This window comes from Convolutriloba macropyga, chromosome 9, assembly GCF_964194025.1.
Source record: "Convolutriloba macropyga chromosome 9, txConMacr16.3, whole genome shotgun sequence".
Lineage (NCBI taxonomy): Eukaryota > Metazoa > Xenacoelomorpha > Acoela > Convolutidae > Convolutriloba > Convolutriloba macropyga.
In genome coordinates this window covers 53,201,786-53,225,441 of record NC_134476.1, presented here as the reverse complement: position 1 = coordinate 53,225,441, position 23,656 = coordinate 53,201,786, and the positions used below count along the sequence as shown (strand labels likewise).

The 23,656-nt window shown below is 38.3% G+C and overlaps 2 protein-coding genes across 2 annotated transcripts; one reads left to right on the top strand and one right to left on the bottom strand.

Annotated features, from left to right (window-relative positions):
• The first annotated feature begins 592 nt into the window (after positions 1-592).
• Positions 593-5,137, top strand: LOC142345457 (small ribosomal subunit protein bS6m-like). Its single transcript, XM_075397516.1, has 5 exons — positions 593-724; positions 1,134-1,336; positions 3,491-3,592; positions 4,171-4,321; positions 4,952-5,137. The coding sequence occupies exons 2-5, from the start codon at positions 1,188-1,190 to the stop codon at positions 5,039-5,041; spliced, it is 492 nt and encodes a 163-aa protein (XP_075253631.1). The 5' UTR covers positions 593-724; positions 1,134-1,187; the 3' UTR covers positions 5,042-5,137.
• A 550-nt stretch (positions 5,138-5,687) lies between these two features.
• Positions 5,688-23,639, bottom strand: LOC142345456 (uncharacterized). Its single transcript, XM_075397515.1, has 3 exons — positions 23,221-23,639; positions 6,234-6,410; positions 5,688-6,110 (listed from the first exon to the last, which is right to left on the bottom strand). The coding sequence occupies exons 1-3, from the start codon at positions 23,394-23,396 to the stop codon at positions 5,837-5,839; spliced, it is 627 nt and encodes a 208-aa protein (XP_075253630.1). The 5' UTR covers positions 23,397-23,639; the 3' UTR covers positions 5,688-5,836.
• Between the last annotated feature and the right edge of the window lie 17 nt (positions 23,640-23,656).

Below are 23,656 nucleotides of genomic sequence, written 5' to 3'. Positions count from 1 at the left end.
TTTAAGTATTCTCTTTGCTTGAGGACGTAAGAAATTCGAAATTTTTTGAAATGTTAGAGCCGCATTTTATTGGGGGTAAACAAAATAATGAAATCTTTTTTAAGGATTGATGAAGTTGTCGGAACCTTTTCAATGGTACTTCTTTTTATGTCTCGGAAAAGATACTGATCGACTCAGAAAATTGTCTCATTAAAAAGCCAGGGTAGCATAAAGTTCCTAACCCGCGAATAGTTTTGAGGTTTGGAACAAAAATTCTTCCGAAAAAATGAAATGAGTCTGTTTTATGTTTTTTTTATTATTAGATCTTACAAGTTCTGACAAGTATCTTAAGATATACGAAAATAATTCAAAAACCTCAGTTTTCCCTCTAAGAACTGATAAGAGTCATATGAGTTTTTGTTCTTGCATAATAAATCTTCCGGGATCATTGAGGATTGCCATTAGTTTACTACTAAAAAATCAAATCAGTTCACTGTAAAATCATAACCGTAATTTTGGAGCCTACTTGAATAGCCTCCCCAAGCATAGAGTAAGCACGAAGACGCTTTCTCATTACCAACTGTCTGGTTTTATCTTTGTTTCTCTCCAGGTTTCAACAGATTTGACCATTTTAGATCAGAAAATGTGATTCGCGTTCCAACCTTGAAAATCCCATTGAGTACTTCCAAAATCCCATTGAGTACTTCCAAAATCACTTTAAAGTTATTATCCGAAACAATAGACGGTAAGATTCTTAGCGTCTTCTACTTGTTATAATTTGATGTAAATAAACGTAAGAGCTCCGAGAAGCCAGTTTGGTAAAGACTTAAATGATATAGCGAAAGAGATTTGATATCTTAACAGTTTGAGCACATGATGGGTTTTTCAGCAATGTATTCTGAGGTCTGTTTTATTAGCTGGATGAGTTTTTAGAAATTTTCACAGGTTTAATTCTATGATTGCTCAAATGCCTGTTAATCTGTTGTGAAGATTGCTTATAAAGGGTGTAATTAACAAACAAAATTTAGGTCCCTTTTTTAATTAGAGGTAACCTAATTATGATTATTAAATCAAAAATCCTCTGCAATTTGAGTTTTTAACGTTAAATTGCAGAGGATTTTCGAATGCAGCGAATTTTATTTTGCGCTATTTAGGTCCTGTAATAATTGACTGCTGCCTGTGAGCACGAGTAGGAAAACAAATGAAAGATGCCTTCTTATGAAGCTTTATTCGCCTTCAAAACTGCCTCGCGATTGTTGGGAGGGGTGTCTCTGCATGACGTCATCAGACGAAGTGTGCTTTCCATGATGAAGCAAGGCGCCATTGTCACGCACCTCAAGAACATGGGAGAGTTAACGTACGAGATAATCGGCAATCATTTTCTAACAACGCTGTCGAATTTCGAATCATAATTGAGAATTTTTTTGCCCAAATAGAACTTTTTCTATCTTTTGTGTGCTACTATGAGAAATTTCATTAATCTCATGATTAGATGAATAAAATGTGGATCGTGAAGCTAATTTTGAAATTGCTGTGGTCGAACCCCTTAGATATTGTATTTCCCCCATACGAATACTCGGTAAAGATTGAGAGAATAAAAGTTGGCTGAAAATAACAGGCTTTGATCCTGCACTCTACTACGAAGATAGCAAAAACATAGCATTGTTAAAATCATTATATCATAGAACTTTTTTTGCAGAAGAACATTGTTTTTGAACGAGGATGAATAGAAATAGATCCGATATTCGAATTTAGTAATTTTCCATATAACGAAAATAATAATTCCCATCTCCGCTCTAAAGGGAGAGAGGATACTCTATGATCAACTTTTCTGTTCTGTCAATTTTTACCGGGAGAGACAGGAGTATCATCACAAAGCTCTTCGAGCGTACAAAATAAATCTTGTGAACAATCGGGTGGGCTATCACTATTTTTTTTCACATTTTCTCTCACTAATTTTTTTCACGGTACTTCTTTTCAAATTTCGCTATTTCTTTGCTAAAACTATGTCTTAATTGTTCTCTTAATTGGTATTAGTTTTATTTTTCGAGTTTTAAAAGAGCCTAGCAGAATCAATCGGTCCAAGACAGAATGTTAAATCAATGATTCATTCAGTTTTCTGTTCATAATACCAATGCATAATTTCAACTACAGAAATTTAATTGATTCAAGGAGCTTTTTTAGAGACTTAAATAGCTGCTCTAACCTTTTAAATATTTTTTCTTAATGATCTGTTTGCAAGGATTTCAGTGTGTGCTACCACCTGCATCTTTTTTCAAATTTTGAACTGGCCAACAAACGAAAATCTGTCCTTATTGTGTCGGGAAGTTATAAAAAGCAAAAAGTTCGATTTATCGTATTTGTTTTGAACTTTTGCTTAAAATAGGTTCTAGCGTTCAACATGCATGGTACGTAATCTATTCAATATTTATCTTGAATACAAATGTTTGGATATGAGACCATTGTGCCAAGTCCGAATTTACAATTATAGATAATTTTTTTACAATTATAGTCTTTTCTGCAAGGTCTTCGCAACTTTTTTAAAATCCTTTGTGTTGTTTTCGATGTTTCTGTGTTGATATTGTTTGCTAGCTTTAATTCACTCACAAGCTGGCTCTTTCTGAGAGATTGTTTTACTCAGAAGAGAGGACGAGTGAAAAGATACAAATACTTGTAGATCCTCTGCTAAAATCCAAAAATCTTTTTTTGAAAAAATATTAAGTCGTAACAGCCATTAGATATTAACTCAATGCGTTAGATAGGTTCACTTATTCTTCTTTAGGAAACCATTTGAGCTGTTGATTAGTGAGGCTAAGTCATAAGACAACAAAAAAGTAACAAATGCAGGCAAAACTCAAAATTTCTAAAGTTTACAAAAACTCAGTTTCGAAACCATAAAAACTTTGAGATTTTCTCTGAAAACAAAATATATGTTAATTGGACCTGATTTGAACGTAAATGGAATCTGTCCTTAATAGAACCTTGATATGAAAATTTAACTTGAAAAAACAGCGCCCTAATGCTTTTTGAATCTTTTTCATCGTAAAAATGCACTATGAGACCAAAACTAGCCTTTCGTTGCTATTCTATTGAAAACTCATATTTGTTCCGTATCGTAGCATAGTTCATTATTTGAAACTACAATTTTACACACATAATCTTACGTTTAATAAAAATACGCTGAAAGTCAACAAAATCACGTCAAATATCAGATGTTCTTAATAAACTTAAACATCGATAAATTCTCCAAAAAAAACAGAAATCTTTCTAATTCAAAATTCTACGCTTCAAGGGCTTTCTAATGATACCACTCGCAACTCTACAATGTTGATCATCCAAAATTGACTGAACAACGCAAAAAACCCGTTGAGCATGTAGTCCCCCTCTCCACTGAGGTTGGGTCGGAAAAGTTAAAGATTTAAATGCGTGACTGAAAAGTTAGAGTTGCATAAGAGTGCGCGAGCGATCTTTTTTTAACAGCTGAGGGCAAAATCGTGGGTTATTGTTTTAGTTTGGGTCAGCGGATGAAAAAGGAAAGGACAGGGCATTTCTTCATTGTGCAATGTGAACTGCCTTCACACAGATTGAAATCCATGGAAGACGAACTCAAAAAGTAAGGATATAAGTTGACTGATTGTACTGAACTGATTTCAATCGAATAAGTTGTAGTTCGGCAATAGCAATAAGCTATTCTTCCTCAAAAATATAAGATTTTTCATCGGGCACCCTTGTCAATTTTGTAATTAGTTGCAACTGCTTCGGCAAATGTATTTCTTAGAGTTTGAGTAGCTTTTTGGGTTTATTTTTCTCAATTAAGCATTCATTTGGCGAATGTTTGAGTGGCAAGTTATAGCCTTCCGACTTATCTGGGTATTAGAAAAATTATCACAAACTAATCAAAAAATAAGATTTTTCATCGGGCACCCTTGTCAATTTTGTAATTAGTTGCAACTGCTTCGGCAAATGTATTTCTTAGAGTTTGAGTAGCTTTTTGGGTTTATTTTTCTCAATTAAGCATTCATTTGGCGAATGTTTGAGTGGCAAGTTATAGCCTTCAGACTTATCTGGGTATTAGAAAAATTATCACAAACTAATCAAAAAATTTTAACTATTTTTTTGTAATAACATGCTGTTTGCTCTCTGCAATGTGCGTTAGGTGGAAATCGCGCAATGTTTTGCCTTGTGCTCTAGCGACAAAGATATTCTGAATGTGATCACAACTGAACTGGAAGATGTGGACACTTCGGCCACAAGGCAGTGTACTGGCTCTGTGTCTCACTTAGTTCTCAATCCAGAATTGCATGACTACGACTGGAACTACGAGGGCAACCTCATGCGACAGGTACTTAATTAAAGTTACCTTGTTTTAACTAGACTTATTGCTTACCAGGTTGCCCACCTCAGACAAAACTTTGTAAAATCTTTACAACTTTTATGATGTGCCGTACTGCGGCTTAACTAAGTTTTCCAAGTTTGAGCAACCTGGGTTCTCCTGATCAATAATCAGCATTACAGGCTAGATCAAGGACTGATTTTTCAGCTACAGATATGCACTCAAATAAAAGAAAGCGCATTTTGAGATCTTTTTACATTGGTGCTGATCGCGCTCGTTGACGACAGTTAATGAGATTAACGTTGTTACAGTAGGTTAAGCTCAAAAATTAAGAACAGAGAACACTCGTACTTATTCCACTGTCCGAAAAATTGGGAATCTAGTACCCGATGTCAAGTGTTGGTACCAAAGAGTCAAATATTTGTACCGGAAGTTAAAATAAATTAAATAATTTATGATTATTTATATTTTTAATTTATAATATTTATGATTATTTACAGCTTCACATAACCATTACTTTACTGAATGAAAGCTCTTACACGTATTGTTTGCTGTTTTTCAGTAAATTGTCCTTAAACAGGGTTGATATAAATGCATGTCTCGTTCGCGCTGTTACGATGTAATATGCAACGTTTTCAGGTACCACGTGAGTTTGAGAGGATGAACCCTCACCAGACCAAGAGTACCCTTCGAGGAGCAGGAGTGAACGAGATATGGGGAAGCGACTGACGTCATGCAACCTTCAGTTTTTTAAATCGAACCTTGACCTTTTTTGAGATGTGTTATCAAAAATTTATTGTTTTGTGAAATTTATTTCAAAGCTTCTGTTTATTGCTCTACACACTAAATAATGTATAGGTAAATATGCCTGAACAGTGAAATATAGCACTCAGCTGCAGTTATCAATGAAGGTGGTTAGTAGATGATTTTTTTCGGTTACCAATGTTTCTGCGCTGTGCTTCAAATCTTTCTATCAAAACGTGTCAGGTGTCTAAGAAGTGGGGAGTGTATCGCCCAAAGAATTTCTACAATTTTTACTATTCTGTACTAGATTCGAACCGCAGTCGGGTTGTTGAGCTGCACTAAATTTATTCTCCAAATTCGTAATAAGTTTTTAATATGTGCATTTAGCAGAGTTTCCGTTATGTTGATTATATTTGTAAGGATTTAAAAGTAACCCTGTCGGCCCCTCATTTGATATTAGTCTGAAAGATCGGATGTTAGAATGATTTTGCTTTTGTAGAATGTAACCATCTATAATGGATATTTTACACCTTTATAATAGTATGAACACATTCAGGCTGTCCACATCTTATTAGGCTGTACTAACTATAAATGGTGTGAAAACAACCACATCAATTTATTCATACACGCTCGTGAAAGTTTTTTATTACCGGGGGATCTGGGAACATTAACCTATTGCTGATTACGATGGTTACGTGCTATTTTAGCAATTTATGCGTATTGGTTCATACAATTGTTGGATGGATGTCTAAAATTGTTCAAGATGTCCGACAAGAACTTCTACGATGAATCCTCTCCAAGTACTGAGTCGCACTCTCCATTCCCAACAAGTAGTGAACAACTTCCAAAGAAGTATCTTTCTTCATTCCTTTCAATGTGCTGAGTTGTAGCTTTGTTAGTGAACCTGTTATTGTATGCCCTTAATCTCTTCCATGCTTTGTCCGTCTTTGTTGGATTTTGAATTTCGAAGTTGACCACTGTTTTGTAGACCGTCCTGTGGACAGGACCGGCTTGAGAGTTTGTCGAACGTGTAGACCCGCCGATTTGATTGCCCCTAAAATCAAAGTGAAGCTAGATTTTTATGAAGTTAGTGAACCCTGTTGACTGTATCGCTTAGAATTTAAGTCGCTGTTATCACGAACCAGCGTTTTGTGTGAATGCTCGAATGCGAACTTACCGTTCAAGTTGATTTTGATTAATTGGAGCATCGAAGGGAATTGGTTTCCCGGGGCCCAGGTACTGGTATCCTTGTTTCACATCTGGAATCGGATGTCCTTCAACAACAGGTTGGAAGGTTGTGATATCTCTTCCTTCGGGCTGTAATGATGACACTGATTGTTCCAAGTCACGTTGCCTAAACAACCATCGCAAAGAGACAAAAAATAGCTGAAATCTGGTATAAAGCAGATTGCTTTTTATAGTCACACAAAAACATTAACATTTTCTTAGGAAAAGCTTTTATATTTAATGTACAAAAATAAGCAGATCAAGCATTTGATATATCTTGAGCAGCTGTTTTGATTTTGACAGTTGAATCGAAAATGGAGTAATTGAATGGAATATGCTCACTGTTCAAAATATTTGAAAAAAATATTGCTGATTGAAATAGCCTGTAATGATTGGAATTCAATAACATTAGTTGTATTTTTACGATATATCAGCGCTCAAGTTTAAAAATATTTACAAAACGGAGGATTCACATAAAATATTGATTCATGAAAAAGTATCAAAGTTGATGCACTTTTTTTAAAGGATCAGAATAAAAACAGATCAGAAATGGCTTATTTAATGATTAGAATCCTCAAAACTAATCTGTAGTTTTTTCAGTAACCGAGGGCAATCTGTTGTCCTGTATGACCCTGTATCGGTTGAACTGAAACTTGCGAGGGATATACCACAAAAAACAGTTCATGTGCCGCTTCTGTTTAGTTTATATATCAACTACAGGACCTCAAATATTATTGAGGAAACTGAAATGATTCAGTACGCTGACGATAAGGTAATTTTTTACTTTAATACCTCTGTTTAGAGGTAAAGAAAAATTGTAACAAAGTACAAACAACTTTTTTGAGTACTTCTTTAAAGATAAACTTACTGTTATTGTATCCAAAACGGTTTTTATATCTAGGTAAACGAAAAAACACGTGATGAAAGATTTTTTAAATTTAGAGTCGACTAACTGAAAACTATGCGATCAAATAGTTGAACAACTAGATAGGAATTTACTTCCAACGGGAACTGAAACACATTCTGAAAACAATGGCTTTTAATGAGTACAATCTATGCTATACGAAAATCTTTCTCCCAAACGTTTCTAAAACTTGAGCTAAACGTTCTAGTAATGAGACATTTACAATACTTAACTGTCGTAAATCAAGCAATTGAATAAAACTTCTTATATAGCTGGAAAAACGATCAAATATTGTTATTAGGGGAACAGTCCCATCTCGGGTACAACTGTGTTCAAGTGTGACTGAAAAGGCTTCCCAGCAAGTAATATTTCAGACAGAAGGATTGCATTTTAGAAGACGAAGAAATAATTATAATCTGCGTGTACACCGTTAATTGAAAGCACATTATGTAATTGGAGGAACTTCCGCTATTTAGTTGGAACAAGAATATTATTATGGTTTTAGTTTTTTGCGAAAAATGTAAACCACGTTTGTCAAGAAGAGGTTGGCAATAAAAGATTGGAATAACCTACAGATAGAAAAGAAAATAAGAACCAAACTAATTTATCTAATCTAAAGAGGCATTCATCTATAAAATACAAGTCAGATCCTTGTTTGTGGAAAGCCACTCGTACATCATGGAGGGACCTTAATTTTAAAAAAATAAGCAGTGTACGATTTGTTTACGCTTTTTTCTTTTCTCTGAGTTCTAAGAACTAATGCTCTCTCTAAAATCAATCAATGGTTTTTTTTCCTTAGGCTACTTAAGTTTAAAATCATTATAAACTCAGTAAATACAACTGTAGTGTGGAAAGCTATTTGAATTCATTCATGTAAACTCCATTATAGCAAGCATTATAGCAACAAAATTATCGGAAACACGTATAAGCATTAGTAATGTACAAAGCAACAAGTGCAACTTAGACGGCAAGTTTTTTATGCTCATTTAACAGATTTTTTCGTCTGATGTCATTGACGTCAAATCAGTTCGTAATCAGTCAAAAATTGTCTAGAAAACCTAAAATATATGAAGCCGAAAACCACTTTAATCGATACAAATTCTGGTTACATTTACTTAAAATTAGGTTAAATGAAGTTTTTCGCAACTTTCTACGTATATTAGAACGTATTTAAATCTTATTTTAAAGATTAAAATTACTCGAATCTGATTGGCTAAAATTCGTTCATTTACTACGTAACATCCTCCGTCCCGGAAGAAGATGTTGGGAAAACTGGTACAAGTTTTACAAGCGGACGGATGAGTGAACCGGCGGACTTACGTAAAACGGCGGAGCGCGCAACGCTATCGGAGCCATAACGGAGTTCCACAATCAGAGCGTTTGGGTAGTATCCCCTAGGGTTGGTTTCCTCAACTATCCAAACCAAGTCACCGGTCTTAAGGTGTTGCTCGGCAGGCGTCTGCCACTTAGAGGTGCGGTTCACGGTTGGTACGTAATCTGTGATCCAACGGGACCAGATCGCATTAGCGTACGACTGCGCACGGGCATAACGTTTACGATGGTCAAACTCATTTTCGCCGACAACAGACGGAATACCGGTAGAGTTTTCTCCTAAAAGAAATTGGTTAGCGTTATAGCGTTCAAGTCGCAGATCAGCGCTTACGGGTGTTAAAGGACGCGAATTGAGAGCATTCTCCACGAGACAAAAGGTAGTATGCAGCACCTCATCCGTGAGGCGACGCGTGCCAAGAATACTATACAACACGCGCTTGAAGCTGCGTATCAACCTCTCCCATATACCACCTTGATGTGGTGCGCTGGGTGGATTGAACTTCCACTTTATACCTTTGTGAGCGAGCTCAGCTGCAATGTTGACAACTTTCCACATTTCAATACTTTATCGGAGTTCTTTCTCCGCTCCAATAAAGTTAGTGCCATTGTCCGACAAAATCATGGCCGGTGTACCCCTACGTGACACAAACCGCTCAAACCCCATAACATAAGAACGGGTGTCCATGGAGTGTAACTCTCTCGACATGGACAGCGCGAGTAGTGAGGCAGGTGACGAGGAAACCCCACCTTTTCTCAGTAGTACGGCGTACAGTAACATAGAACGGCTCAAAGTAGTCAAAGTCATTGTTCGTGAAGGGAGGAGACTGGTAAGCAAGTCTCTCCTTAGGTTTGTCAGACATGATTGGTTGCATAGTTACATCTTGGAGTTCTCGGCATCTCAGGCAGTGTGCTTTGATGGAACGCAAAGATGATCTTAGTTTCAGTAATGTTAAGTGTTCCTGCACAATTGATCTTAGGTATTCAACACCTTGATAATAATGCTTTACGTGAGTGCGTTCAAGGAACAGTTTTACAAACGGATGACGTGCATCTAAGATGATTGGGTACTTTACGTTAAACCCAACTTCCATTAACCGCTTGATGCGGCCCGAGGAACGGATTAGCCCATTTGGAATAATAAACGGTGAATGTGGAGCAATTCGGTTACTCCGTTTTACAGATCTATTGTCAAGACGATCTTTTCTTTCGGTTTCAAAAGACTCTCCTTGCACCAAGTACTGTAGATGACGCTCGGTTTCGTCAAGCTCAGTAGGGTCAGTAATGCTACCATCGAGGTTACGGTAGCCGGCATGTTTCGGCAAAAGCCGGAGAACGTATGCGGCAATGCGCAAGTACTTTTGATAAGAACTACACTTATCAAACGGAAATAATGAAGGAACGGGAGTTATCTGTTTTTCGGCCGATGTAGCCAGAGAAACAGTGTCTTCTATAGTGACTGCTTGGTTGACGCCAAGTTTGATGTTATTAATGACGTCTTTGTTCGGTACGAAAGGGAAACTTGAATTAGATAAGAAATGTGGACCTTTGACCCAACTGCTTAGTTGCAAAACTTCAGTGGACACTCCACGCGTGCCAGCGTCAGCTGGATTATCCTTAGTTGCGACGTGGTTCCATTGGTCAACGCTGGAATACTCCAAAAATTTGCAAACGCGGTTTGCAACAAAGATTGGTTGCTTTTCATTGAAGAACGGTCGTGCTGTCTGTCCACAAGAATATTTGGTTAACAGTTACAGTTAGTGCTTGTGTAACTTCCCTTTTCAGTCGAGCGGCGAGTAGAGCTGCTTGTTATTCGACTTTTGGGACAGTCATTACTTTCATTGGCGCAACGCGCGCTTTCCCCAAAACAAACGTAAGCTGTTTTTTCTTCGCCCGTAGGAGTTTTTACTCGGGCACGCAAGAATACGACCGCACTGAAATTATCCTGGGAACTGTCACCGAACATACGCAACTCTATATTATCAAAGGGTCCACTAAAGTAACTTCGAGGAATTTTGATGTTTTCAAGTTTTGGTAAGTCCGCGCTCCAAACCAAAAATCTTTGAGCCATGCCCTGTGGGAGCTCTTCATCCTATTGTTGTCCTGTGACACGCCAGATGACTTTTAAGAGCAGTCGCGCACCGACGGTAAACGGTGCGACAAGACCAATGGGATCAAAGACTTTCGAGACAAGACTTAGGACCAAGCGTTGCGTGAAGAACTTGGTGATAGCGCAGCTTGTACCCCTACTCACAACGAAAGCGTCATTAGTGTGGTCCCACTTTAGCCCAAGCACATGCGATGAATCCTCTTGCCATGAAACAATAACCTTGGGCTCCGTAGATTGAGGAGAACAACCAATTCGATCGGCCAGATTTGGTATATTGCTTACAAACTTTGTAAGCTTGAACCCACCGAGATGGAGAAGATGTACCAATTCCTTCGATCTATTGATGGCGTTCTATTGAGGAGACTCCATTGAGTCAAGGTTATCGTCCATGTAAAAGTTCTCAAGGACGGCTTTTGCAGCTTCAGGGTAAAACTTTGCGTTGTCTCTCGCAGTGCGTTGTGATGCATAGTTGGCTCATGCGGGCGAGTCTTTAGCCCCGAATATATGGCGCTTATATTGATACACTACAACGTTAGTTGTGGGGTCCTCCGGCCACAGAAAGCGAAGTGATGGTTGATCTGATGTTAATACACCAACCTGTAGAAACATTCCCTCGAGTCGGCAGAGACAGCATATCGATGTTGTCGGAAGCGAGGAAGTACATAAATAAGGTTTTGGAGCAGATCAGGGCCAGTTAGCAAGGATTTAATCATTGAGGCACCATGAAATTTTGCTGCTCCATTGAGCACCCTACGCACCTTACCCGTTTTGTTCGGGTTTAAAACCGGATGGTGGGGTAGGTACCACTCTCTATCGGACCGGTTCTCAACGTTGTGAGCGTCCGGAACCTCAATTACATACCCCTTTTTTAGATATTCCTTGATGGTACTAGTATACTTCTCCCCGAGGTCTTCATCCTTTGCCAATCGTTTTTCGAGAGATTTTAGTTGCACAAGGGAGAAGTAATTACTTGGGAGCTTGGTGTTGTCTGCTGCTCACAGCATTCCGACATCGTATCTCAGGCCATTGTGTATGGTGGTACTTTCAAAGATTTCGTAAGCCCTTGCGTCTGCTGCAGATCGTGGGTTGACCTGCTTGCTTGCACCAATTGATTCAAGGTCGTATCATGACTTTACGTGGCTTGCTAACTCATCGTCATGTTCGATATTCAATTTAAAGCAGATTGAGGTTAAACACGAACTCGATGGAAAATGACCGCTTAACACCCAACTTATGGGTAAGCGTTTGGCAGCGGATGAACGCTTCTCATCGGCAGAGCAGTATTCTAACCGGCGGATGGCATGATAGACATCTTGTCCGAGTATCATCTCAATGTCTTTGTAGGAAGATGTTGCGGGATCAAGGAATGCTAAGTGTGGGTAAGTCTCTTGCAAGGCCTGTACGTTAATTATATCAGAGCCGACGTTCAGCCTCTCTTTAACGAAGGGGTTGATGGTAAATGGTTCGAAATTCTGATGTTCTCCTGGTTTCACAGTAACTTCAACAACCCTAGTATCAACTACTTCGGTATTAATGCCCTTGACAGTTAGCTTTAGTGCTTTACCGTGCAAACCGAGTCTGTCTGCGAGGCTACCGGCCACCCAAGAGTTACTGCAGGCGGGATCTAAAAACTTGGGATCTAAACTCCCAAAAACTTGGGATCTAAACCAGACGAAGTGACCAACTGCAATTCAGTCACCTGAAGGAGCCCCTAAACGTTAGTAACTGATGACATCGATGTGGTCTTATTAGACGGCTGTTGACTGGTAGTTGCTTTACTTTGACCTGTGTTGCCAGAATACTGTATAGTAATGGGGGTTTGTTGACTGTTTTGCTGGGAAAACCCTATCTGCTCCATGCAATAGTATGTTATGCGAACTACTGCATGCTTCTGCTCGGCACTTTCTTGGTTGAGGGCACTGGCGGAACGTGTGCTTCTCGCGTAAGCACGAAAAGCAAAGTTTATTATCCCCCACCAACTTAGCTCTCTGGGTTGGAGTCTTTTCCTTGAAAACTCGACACTCCCATAGCCGGTGGTTACCTTTGCATACGATACAGCGAGAGTAAGTGTTTGTGGAAGAAGATGGCATTTGCTTCTTTGTTTCCCTTTGTTGTGAATTTGATGCAAACACTTTTAAGGCTGTTTTGGTCTTGGCTACGGAAGTGCTGTTATCTTCAGGCCTTGCCTTGGTTGCGCTTTGTTTCATAAGATCATGGGCCTCAGCCTTTTCTTTGAGCCAATCGTTAAATTCAAGGAGGGTAGGCTTAACCCAGTGCTTCTTAACCGTAAAGAGCGACCATGACTCTTTCATGTTTGGTGGTAACTTCTGTACCGCTTGGTTAAGTAGGGAAGCTCTCTTTAGCTCCGCATCATATGATAGTGACTTGAAAACCCCAACGAGGCTGGATATGGCTGCAGAATAGATAATGATGTTATGACTATTGTAAATTTTAAGAGGCTGAAAATTGCTTAGTTTATCTAAGTGTGCACTTAAGACTGCATGTGGCTTGCCAAATTTACGTTCTAAAGTCCTTAGTGCATCTTTGTACATTAAACCACAGTAAGCAAACTCGACGATTACAATCTTTGCTTCACCCGTGACGAGTGTTTTAAGGTACGTCAATTTAACGTCGTCAGTGAGCTACAGCGATTTAATTGCGCTTTTAAATTGACCATACCACTCATGCCACTGTAATGGATTGTCATTATACTGAGCAAGTTTTCATTCGGGCAAGGGGTCATTTTTCTTGCTGGTTATTGCATCAGCAAATTCCCTAATCAATGACGCATTGTCTGGTATCGGAGGGGCTGGTGCAGACACCTGCGGACCACTCCAACTCAACGGAATTGGCCCCACATAAGGATATGTTGGCTGAAAAACTGGAGTGGTTTGACCAGGTGCGACATTACTTGTTGTTGCGATCCCATTTTCCCGTTGTAAGCCGGATGGTGATTGCATATCAATCAAAAGGGGTGAATTCTGATGTGTTCGTTGTGTAACATTAGAGTTTGAGGGTAAAATATGAGCTTGTACATTTGGAGGCACACTTTTCATGGTAGGAATGTCTTGGTTGACTATTGACGGTCTGTGCTGTGGAAAACGCCAATGACTCATATTTGGCACAAAGTGTTGGCCAAGAGGGATATTGGGAATATTCGGGACAGGATGAGCAACGGAACGTACGACTTTGTGTACTTGGTTAATATTATTGTGAAAATTGTTGTGACGGGAGGTTGATTGATCAAGGGGGCGTGTGGAATGGGAGTAGTGAAGTTAGGTGCGAAAACTAAGTTCGGAATGGGAAGGTCTTTAGGATGAGCGGGTTCGGAGTTGTGCTGTTGAGTGTTTGGACTTGGTTGGGCGCTTGGGTACAAGGGAACGTTTATTGCGGGGGCTGGATGATTTGTTGTCGGAAAAGGATGAATAGTGGTGTTTGGTGCTCGGGGGGACAAAATTAATTTGTTGTCTGGAGCATATACGCTGGGCCGAATTCTTAGGCAGACTTGATGTTTCAGGTCCCCTTGCTTGTGAAAAGTGAAGTTGTGCGTAGGGAAATAACTCGGATGCATTATTTTGATTTACTTGCGGTGCGAACGGCTGTGGTGGAACGGGCTGTTGAATGGGCGGTGAAGAAGCCTCTGTTGTGTACAGAAGGCGGGTGACTATCCGCGGTTCCTCGGTTAGTTATGCTCGGAAGCGCCATGCCTTGTTGGCCTGTTTGATCCATTTGCGCCGGTAGGTGCGCCTTGTACAACGCTTCTGTGTTAGCAGCAGGCAATAGAATTTCAGGTGGGGTATAATAACGATCGAGTTGCTGTAAGTTCTCATTGCTTAAAATGTAATTGCCTCGACAATTTTTTGGAATAGAATGCCTTGAAATATCAGTGTTCTGATCTTCAACTGTTTTGCTGTTGTTGTGGATAGGGCATTCTGGAGGGTCAATCGTAACCTCTGGTTCATTAGTTTTCTCCTCATTGTTAAAACTTAAAGCAAGTGGGGTGTTGATCCAGTCCTGGGCAGCCTTTTCACTTCTCATAGAGCTCCTGGCACTTGCAGTTGTTTCAGAGTGGCTACCTTTGGAAACAGCGTCCAGCAATTCAAACTCTTGTAGATGTGACTCTGCCAACCGTTTCCTGTTGTTTTCCTCCGTTCATCTAATTCCATTTGCTTTTTCTGTTTAGCGAGGCGAATGGCTGCCTCATTTTGTTTTTTAATTTCTTCGCGCTTCATTTTAGCGATTACGTAATCATGTTTACGCTGACTAGATGTTTTTGACGAGGCCATCAGTGAAGGAACTCTAGAACGAATGGAAGCCCTCGGTTCCTGAAACTCACTCACTTTATCATCAGCAGAATTGGTGTAGTTTCGTGCTGAAGTGAGGGTCTTGTCGTTCTTAGTTGTCATTGCTTGCAAATAAGACTCTAATGAAGGAACAAGTGCACTTGGATCCTCCATTTTTCCCGCAAAGGTAATCAGGTCTTCATTTTTGTCTACCACAGTCATAAATGCTTCGTTGCACTTTGTTACTAGGCGTTCAACTTTCATTAGCCTACTTTGACTATTTATACAATGAAGGATATCTTCATGCATAACATGCCATTCAGCTTCACGCTTTGACCTGGCAGCGTACATCTTTGGCTTTTTGATCAAGACTATTAGACATCACGATGTTATTATTTCCAAAAACCAGCAAAACTACCACTGCACACGGTTATCTATTATATGCACACTCCAAACAAACCAAATCCACGCAAAACAAACCCAACGCAAAAGGCACCGAAACACAGCACAATGTAGACAGTCCGTAAAACAAACTGGCCAAAGAGCAGAAAAGGTCGTCGAGTACACAGTGCCCGACAAAAACAGAAGTGGAGCGAAACGTGGAGGGAAACGAAGGAGAAACGGGAAGTCGGGCGAGCAACGCGCGACGAAACGGAAACGTGACGGACGGGAAGTCGAGTGAGCAACGCGCGACGCAACGGTGTAGGGACAGACGAGAATTTGAGCGAGAAGCGCGCGACGGAACGGAAACGGGACGGACGGAAAGTCGAGCGAGCAGCTCGCGACAAAACGGAAACGTGACGGACGGGAAGTTGAGCGAGCAACGTGCGACGAAACGGAAACTGGACAGACGAGAAGTCGAGCGAGTAGTCCGCGACGGAACGGAAACGGGACGTGCGGGAAGTCGAGCGAAAAACGCGCAACGCAACGAAACGGGACGGTGGGGAAAGAACGGGCGGGAAATAATGTCGGAAAGAACTATGTTAGCAGACCACAGCAAAAACTCAACCAAACAACCTTAACAGCCGTAACTCCAGAACAAACTTAAGTCACACCCTAGGAAGCAAGAGAGAAGCTACTGCAGGACAAAGTCGGAAAGAACTATGTTAGCAGACCACAGCAAGAACTCAACCAAACAACCTTAACAGCCGTAACTCCAGAATAAACTTAAGTCACACCCTAGGAAGAAAGAGAGAAGCTACTGCAGGACAATCTAGCATAGTTCATTATGGGGCTCAACATAACGACAAATTAATTTACGGCAATGCAGTAATACACTAAAAGGATGAAAAGGTCTAGAAATTTACTAGCCGTAACTCCAGAGTAAACTTAAGTCACATCGTAGAAAAACCCAAACCACAACAAACAATCCGCATAATGACGGTATTAAACAAACAACAGCAAAATTGAATAAAATACAATAGTGTATTTGTTGACTTTGACAGTTGGAAAAGTCAAGAAACAATCCAGCCGTTACTCGAGAATGAACTTAAGTCACACCCTAGAAGGCAACAAGACCAAACCAACTAGCAATCATACAAGTACACACAAACATACAGCAGCAAAATCAATACACTACAACAGAAGGGCCAGTAAAATAGTTAAGTTAAAAAGTCAAAGCACAATCCAGCGGTAACTCGAGAGTAAACTTAACTCACACCCTAGAAAGCTGTAAGACCTAAACAACAAACCAGCATACTAGCTTACTCAGCATACTACAGCAAAAACAACAACATACTTCATCACATATGGCATACATCGAAATCCGGAAAAATAGTGGAAGAAAACGAAAAGCGAAGTTTTGGGAGAGCGACGTTATTGAAAAGAGAATTGAAGAGCGAAAAGAGAATTGAAGAGTAAAAGGACAAAAAAGGACGTGGGTGAAAGGGTACATAAGCGAGCGACGAAAAAGATTATGGAATTCGATAATTTTTTTTGTAGGCCGGAGGTTGTGAAAATTTTAACTTTTTCTAATTTTTTCTATGTATTGAGTTTCACTCAATTAACGAACATTCTTTTTGGAGAAATTGATTTTTTGGTAACTTTGTCAAAAATTTAATGCTTTTGTCCAATTTTTCTCTATTTTTGGTCAATTTTATTGCAATTTCTGGAATACGGAACGGTAATCCACTAACTGGACAGTTTTATGCTCGAAAATACAGTTTATCGTTTTTCGGTGATAATTTTCTAATTTTTTTTTTGAGTTGCCTTGAAATTGACCGAAAATTTTCAAAATTGAACAATTTACCATTAGTTCTCTATACCAAAGGTTTTTTTGATATACTAACCGACTATATCAGTTTTCTCGAATTTTTGGAAAATCGGCTAAAAATTTTCAAAATTGATGTTTTTTCGTCTGAAAAATTGTTTTTTGTGGACCATCTTACCAATGTTTTCTACAAATATTCTTTTAATTCTACTAACCCATTATCCAAAAAATTTCGCGGGTTGGGTTTCTTGCCGTCTAAATTCAAAAAAAATAAACATTTACTGCAATATAGTTTGCGAAAAATTTTGGTAAAGTTTTAGTTGGAGTTTTGACCTCTTTTGGTGGCACAAGTGACAAACACTATCTCAGTGACATTGTTCTTGTTGGATTTTTTGATCTCGTCGACGTTGAAGATGTCAACTTTGCAGTGTTAGGTGCCGGTGCTTCTGTGTCGTAGGAGGGCAACACAAACACCCACAGAGTTTTAGAAGACGCAAGTCTGTTCAAAATATGCACTTCTGGATCAAAGCATTCCAAGTTTATCAGGGTTAGAGTTATTCCTCTAGTGACATTCTCTAAATATTCTTTCAATTGAGTTGCAAACTTATGCGATGTTCCCTCGACTGTTACGTACATGATAAATATTTCCACAGAGCTGTCCTCTTCGTTATTTGGATGTCCATTTGCAAGTGCAATTGTTTGGCAAATAAGTCTGGTACATTTTGATTCCGGTGATGTCAAGTGTGGTAAAGCGCAGCTCCAGTCTGAAAGAAGACTCCAGCTACAGTCGCAACTGGTCCGACCACTTTCCAGTCCAACTTCATCTCAACAAATCAGTCAAAGCAACGATTCATCAGTCCATTTCGCATTCTATTTATCACTAAGTTTATCACAACAAATAGGCTAAAAGTGTGTTTGTAATTCGTACCCATGTCGTGGTACCAATATAAACTCAGTAAATACAACTGTAGTTCGGAAAGCTATTTGAATTCATTCATGTAAGCTCCATTATAGCAAGCATTATGGCAATATATTATCGGCAAAAAGTATAAGCATTAGTAATGTACAAAGCAACAAGTGAATTTTAAACGGCAAGATTTTTTGATGCTCATTTAACAGGTTTTTTCTACTGATGTCATTGACGTCATATCAGTTCGTAATCAGTCAACAATTGTCTAGAAAACCTAAAAATATTAAGCCGAAAACCACCTTAATCGATACAAATTGTGGTTATATTTACTTAAAATTAGGTTAAATGAACTTTATCGCAACTTTCTACGTATATTAGAACGTGTTTAAATTTTATTTTAAAAATTAGAAATACTCGAATCTGGTTGGCTAAAATTTGTTCATTTACTACGTAACAATCATGTCATTGAAATGATAGCTTATTGCTCTAACTTCGATTTCAAGTGAGTTCTTCACGCTTCACCCTCTGATCTTTCTGAAATTATGTCTGTTGCGAAACCAAGAGCGTTGGTAATATAGGAAAGTACAAATACCTGATAGTCGAGTGGTAAATGTCTGATTCTAGCATGCATTAGATCTGTGATTCGAACCCCTCCTTTTTCAGGTTTTTTGCAGCCATCAAATTTAACTAGGCTTAACCCCCTCTGAATTAAATTGCCCCAGCTGTCGTTCGATCGCAATTCGTCTGATGTTAGTGGATTCATTGACGAAAAAAACTATATGCTGATCACTTATTTCATTAAGATACCGTACAACGTTTTTCAAAGTTTATTTGAAGGGCCAAATTATTGCGCCCTCAATTGGCTGTCTGGTGACTTATAAATTGTACCGTTTTCTCCGTTCCTTTCCAAAACAAGTTTCTTTTAATTTCTCTTTGGCCACTGCATAGCATAAGAACTTTCGAAGAAGGCTATCGAGACCCGTTAGTCATTCGAGGGCTGTTCGATTAGGTAGAGAAGTGGGCGAAGTGTTTCCTAAAATTTCCAAGCGTACCTGTATGTTTTTTGTGCTCAATTGCATAAGTTGTTTTTTGTTCCGACCCACTTGTGGGGGGGGGGGGAGGAGGAACTATATACTCAAATGGGTTTTTTTTTGTTCAGACAATTTTGGCCGATCGATATATTAATCGTAGAGAAAAGTGAGTTATATCATTAAAAAGCTCGTCCAGCGTTGAATTCAAAACTAATAGATGAAAGGCGATAAAAAGACTAGTTCTGGTCTCATAGGGAAGTTTACTATAAAAAAAATTGGAATTATATTTGAGAGCTCTTTTTTAGAAAACTTTCATATTTTTTGGTTTCTTAAGTCAACCAGAGACTGGTCACTTTTCATACCGAGGTTCCGTTAACGGCAAACTTGATTTCCAGTTAAATGAAGCCCAATGAACAAAAATTTGTTTTCAGGGGATCGCTCGTGTTTTTTTTGGCTTCGACCCTAGAGTTTTCGTAATTTTAAATGGATTTTGAGGTTTTACTTATTTTTTGGAGTCCTATGGCGTAGATGTTATGTTCTCCTTCAACAAGTAGTTGGGACATGAGCAGAATGTCGTTGCACCGCATGAAGAGCGGAAGTGGTAGTACGTTGAGGAGACGTAGCTGTTGGAGGTAGCTTCGATTGGAGTCATAGCAGACCCAGTTCAAGGCACGTTTTTGAAAGCTCTAAGTCTCTGGTGGAACCACGGCTCAACCGTACGCAGTTCATTCCGTAGAGCAGTATTGGCAGAAGAATGGATTTATATAGTCCGAGTTTGACAGACACATTGACTTTCGGTGAAACGTTCCTTCGAAGCAGGTAAAGAGCCCTGTTGCCTTTCTTGAGTCTTTCGGAGTTGTGTAGAGACCAGGTCATGTCTTTAGTTACAAAAATAACAAGATCTTTGATGGAGTCAGCGCTGTGCAGTTTACTTATGCCTAACATCAGATCTCCGGAGTGGTGGTGGATTTTCAGTGCAGCGCACTTTTCAATTGCCAGATCCATTTTGTTGGGCTTCACCCAGTGCTGAATGCTGTTCAGGTCTTCTTGAATTTGCCAGTCGACTTTTCCTGTGAAAATATACTCAGGCATGTGCAATTGTGTAGACCTCAATGAGCAGCTACTAGTTTTCATGACTTCAATGCTTGGTTTCAAAAAATATGACTGAAGTTTTGTGTTTTGGCTGTTTTCGTTGTTCTTTTTGTTTCTTGACACTTCTTATTATTAATGATAACACTCATAGGTTTTCTGATGATGAGTGATTGTAATTGTTATTTTTTGTTCCGACCCCTCTTGAGGGAGGAGGAACTATATACTCAAATGGGTTTTTCTTTTTGTTCAGACAATTTTGGCCGATCGATATATTAATCGTAGAGAAATGTGAGTTATATCATTAAAAAGCTCGTCCAGCGTAGAATTCAAAACTAATAGATGAAAGGCGATAAAAAGACTAGTTCTGGTCTCATAGGGAAGTTTACTATAAAAAAAATTGGAATTATATTTGAGAGCTCTTTTTTTAGAAAACTTTCATATTTTCTGTTTTCTTAAGTCAACCAGAGACTGGTCACTTTTCATACCGAGGTTCCGTTAATGGCAAATTTGATTTCCAGTTAAATGAAGCCCAATGAACAAAAATTTGTTTTCAGGGGATCGCTCGTGTTTTTTTTTGGCTTCGACCCTAGAGTTTTCGTAATTTTAAATGGATTTTGAGGTTTTACTAATTTTTTGGAGTCCTATGGCGTAGAATCGTTGACTAAAAATGCATTAGGTTTCGTAATGAGCATTAAGTTGACCTATCTAGAGCTTTGAGTGGACAGCTAATGGCTGTTAAGACTTTAAAAATGATTTTTCGAGAAATTTTTATAACATTAACCGATCATGAACCTATTTTCACGAATTTTAGGTCAGTCTCCGTAATGACAGGATCCCCGTCCTTTCTACTGCAACCAAAATTAATCTGGTTAGCGGTTTTATGTTCCTACTATTTCTTATATGACTTCAATGTCACAAGATTTCAAAATTTTCTTAAAAGTTTTTTTGATATTCTCTTATTATAGGTCCCTCTTGAAATCTTACCAATTTATCCTGATATTGATATCTCCCATTGGCATAGAGATGATGTTCAATCGGTCATGGATAAAGCTTATGGTTTAAAGGGCTTCGACACTTTCTTCGCGCACTTTTCCACTGAATTTTTGGTTTTTGCCTGTATTTGTTGTTGTTTCAATAGTCATAAGACTTTTTGTGATGTTTTTTAGTGCCTATGAATGCAAAATATCCTTGTTGTCCAGTATCGAGGCATAACTAAGCGTTTTTATTGACTTCCGTTGAATGCTATTGAATTTAATTGCTTCTAAGACTTTGGAAATGATTTTTCCAGAAATTTTTGATAACATTAAACGATCTTAACCTTATTTCGTGAACTGTAGGTTATTCTCAATGGTGACCGGACCCTTCCTTTCAACTTCAACAAAAATAATCTAGCTGGCGGTTTATGTTCTAACTATTGGTGTTATGACTTCAATGCACGAGTTTGCATAATTTTTAAAAAATTTTTTTTGGATATTTTGTAATTTTGGTTCTTTTGCGAATCTTAACATCTTATTCTAATATTGATAGTAGCATTGACTAAGAGCAGACTTTCAATGGAGCACATATAAAGTTTTCAGAGAAAAGCTAATGATTTAAATTGCTTCGACATTTTCTTTTCGCACTTTTCTACTTTTTTTGGATTTAGCCTGTGTTGTTGTTTTCATTGTCAAAGGTTTTTGTAATGTTTTATTGATGAGTTATAAATGACAGAGATCATCGTTGTCTCATCGAGTCATCAGCGTATTTAATAGCTTCCGTTGAATGCTATTTTAATTAAATGGCGTTGATACTACGGGTTTTCTCAAAAAAATTCGTTGTTTTAATGTATTTGTTCATGTTTGTTGATTCATTGGAGTCAAATTGTTAAAAAGAAGAATCTCAATGCTTTTAAAAGTTAATTGAAAGAAGAAAAATTTTTACTGAAAAATTCATTTTTTAATGGCTTCGACATTTTTCTCGTTCTGGTTTTTTTTAATTCTTTAGGTAGCCGTAATATTCTGACCGGTGTCAAAAGCTTGTAATTGAGGGTTGTTTGAATAATGTTACACGAAACAGTCAGTTTGTAGTGAATAGTCTTAAAGTTTATAATATATATTTTCAAGACTCATCATTGAAAGGTCCCATCATGGAGAGGTCCCATCAGGTTCTCTGTCTCTTCTTTGAGAGGTCCCATACAATTCCCTGTAATTTAAAGCTTAACAGGTTTACTGATATTATGACGTATTTGATGTTTTGTTTGTTGGACAATATGCTCTTTCATAAAAAGTTATGTGAGTGGTTTTTTTGTGTTTCTTTTTCTCCTGCTTTAGCACAATCGCGTAACAAGAGATCCCAATGATTTTTAAATGTGGCTCACTTGAACCTATTCATTCGTTCAGTGTAACTTTAGCTGAATTAGTATAAATAGAAATTGAAATAAAAATACTTAATATTCAGATAATAGCTAATGATTTTAATGGCTTCACTAATTTGTGTTTACGCTATGTTTTTGATTTGTTGTTCGTTTTTTTTGTGTTTCTGCATCTATAGTCCGCTCTTATGGCTTAGTCTAACCAAAGACAGGTCCTATTGCTTTCATTGTGACTTTTTAGTAAATTTATCAAGAATTATTTCGTTAGAAGCTAATGATTTCTAAGACTTGAAATTATTCGTTTTAAAAAAGTTGATTGATTTTTGAAGTTCGCGTTACCTAGTCTCATTAAAAAAATCCCATCTTCTGTGTAGTTCGAAAAAAATTAAAATTGTGTAGTTAAGAGTTTTGGCTGAAATTTTTTTTTTGCTTTTTTGTTTTTGCTATTTTTTCTCGTTGTCTTTTCAATGTAGATCTCGTTGTAATGAGGCATGGCATTATTTAATTCAAATATTAGTTTGGTTGTGTAACAATTTTTTTAAAACTCAAACATCTATTTTTTATTAACTCCTTGTCAAAAATGTAAGTCAAAAGACAGTTAAGCCAAAAATGTAGATGAGCGCGGGTCGGAACATCATGTGCAAACGCACATTACCGAGCCTCCTTGTTTCTTCAATTCTGAGTTTATTTTATGGCAGGCTCTAAAATGTAATACAAACCGAGTGCTTTTGGCTGTATCTGTTGTTCTGATGGGTCGGTTTTTAATTCCATTTCTCTGATTCTCATTTGCCTTGGATTTGATTGGTTGGTAGAAATTGGGAATCTGTGGATGGCTGTAGTACCTCTTGTAAGAGATGTTCCCATTCAGTCCCACGTGGTATAGACTCGGATCCATCAATCACATTCAAGTTTAAACGAAGACTGGTGGTTGCTCTGTTTTTCAATTGACTCTTGAGCTTTAGATACTACGCTATCTCTTTGTGAGAGAAATCTAGCTTCAAACGAGAAAAAGACAACTAGAATTAAAGTGAACAATTAGAGCGAAAGGTGGAAAATTGACTTATTTAAGGCAACGAATTAGTTGGTTCAAGTTATTGGTTTTGCTAATGTCGTTAAGTAGCAACCGTTTATTTTCGCTAATTACGCCATCCAGTC

Excerpts from the sequence above, each read along its gene's own strand:
- LOC142345457 (XM_075397516.1), top strand. The coding sequence starts at position 1,188 with ATGCCTTCTTATGAAGCTTTATTCGCCTTCAAAACTGCCTCGCGATTG. Across the intron at positions 1,337-3,490 it reads AAGAACATGGGAGAGTTAAC|TTTGGGTCAGCGGATGAAAA; the intron begins GTACGAGATAAT and ends TTATTGTTTTAG. Across the intron at positions 4,322-4,951 it reads AGGGCAACCTCATGCGACAG|GTACCACGTGAGTTTGAGAG; the intron begins GTACTTAATTAA and ends CAACGTTTTCAG.
- LOC142345456 (XM_075397515.1), bottom strand. The coding sequence starts at position 23,396 with ATGGATCCGAGTCTATACCACGTGGGACTGAATGGGAACATCTCTTAC. Across the intron at positions 6,411-23,220 it reads GATACAGCCAAAAGCACTCG|GCAACGTGACTTGGAACAAT; the intron begins GTTTGTATTACA and ends ATGGTTGTTTAG. Across the intron at positions 6,111-6,233 it reads AATCAAAATCAACTTGAACG|GGGCAATCAAATCGGCGGGT; the intron begins GTAAGTTCGCAT and ends CTTTGATTTTAG.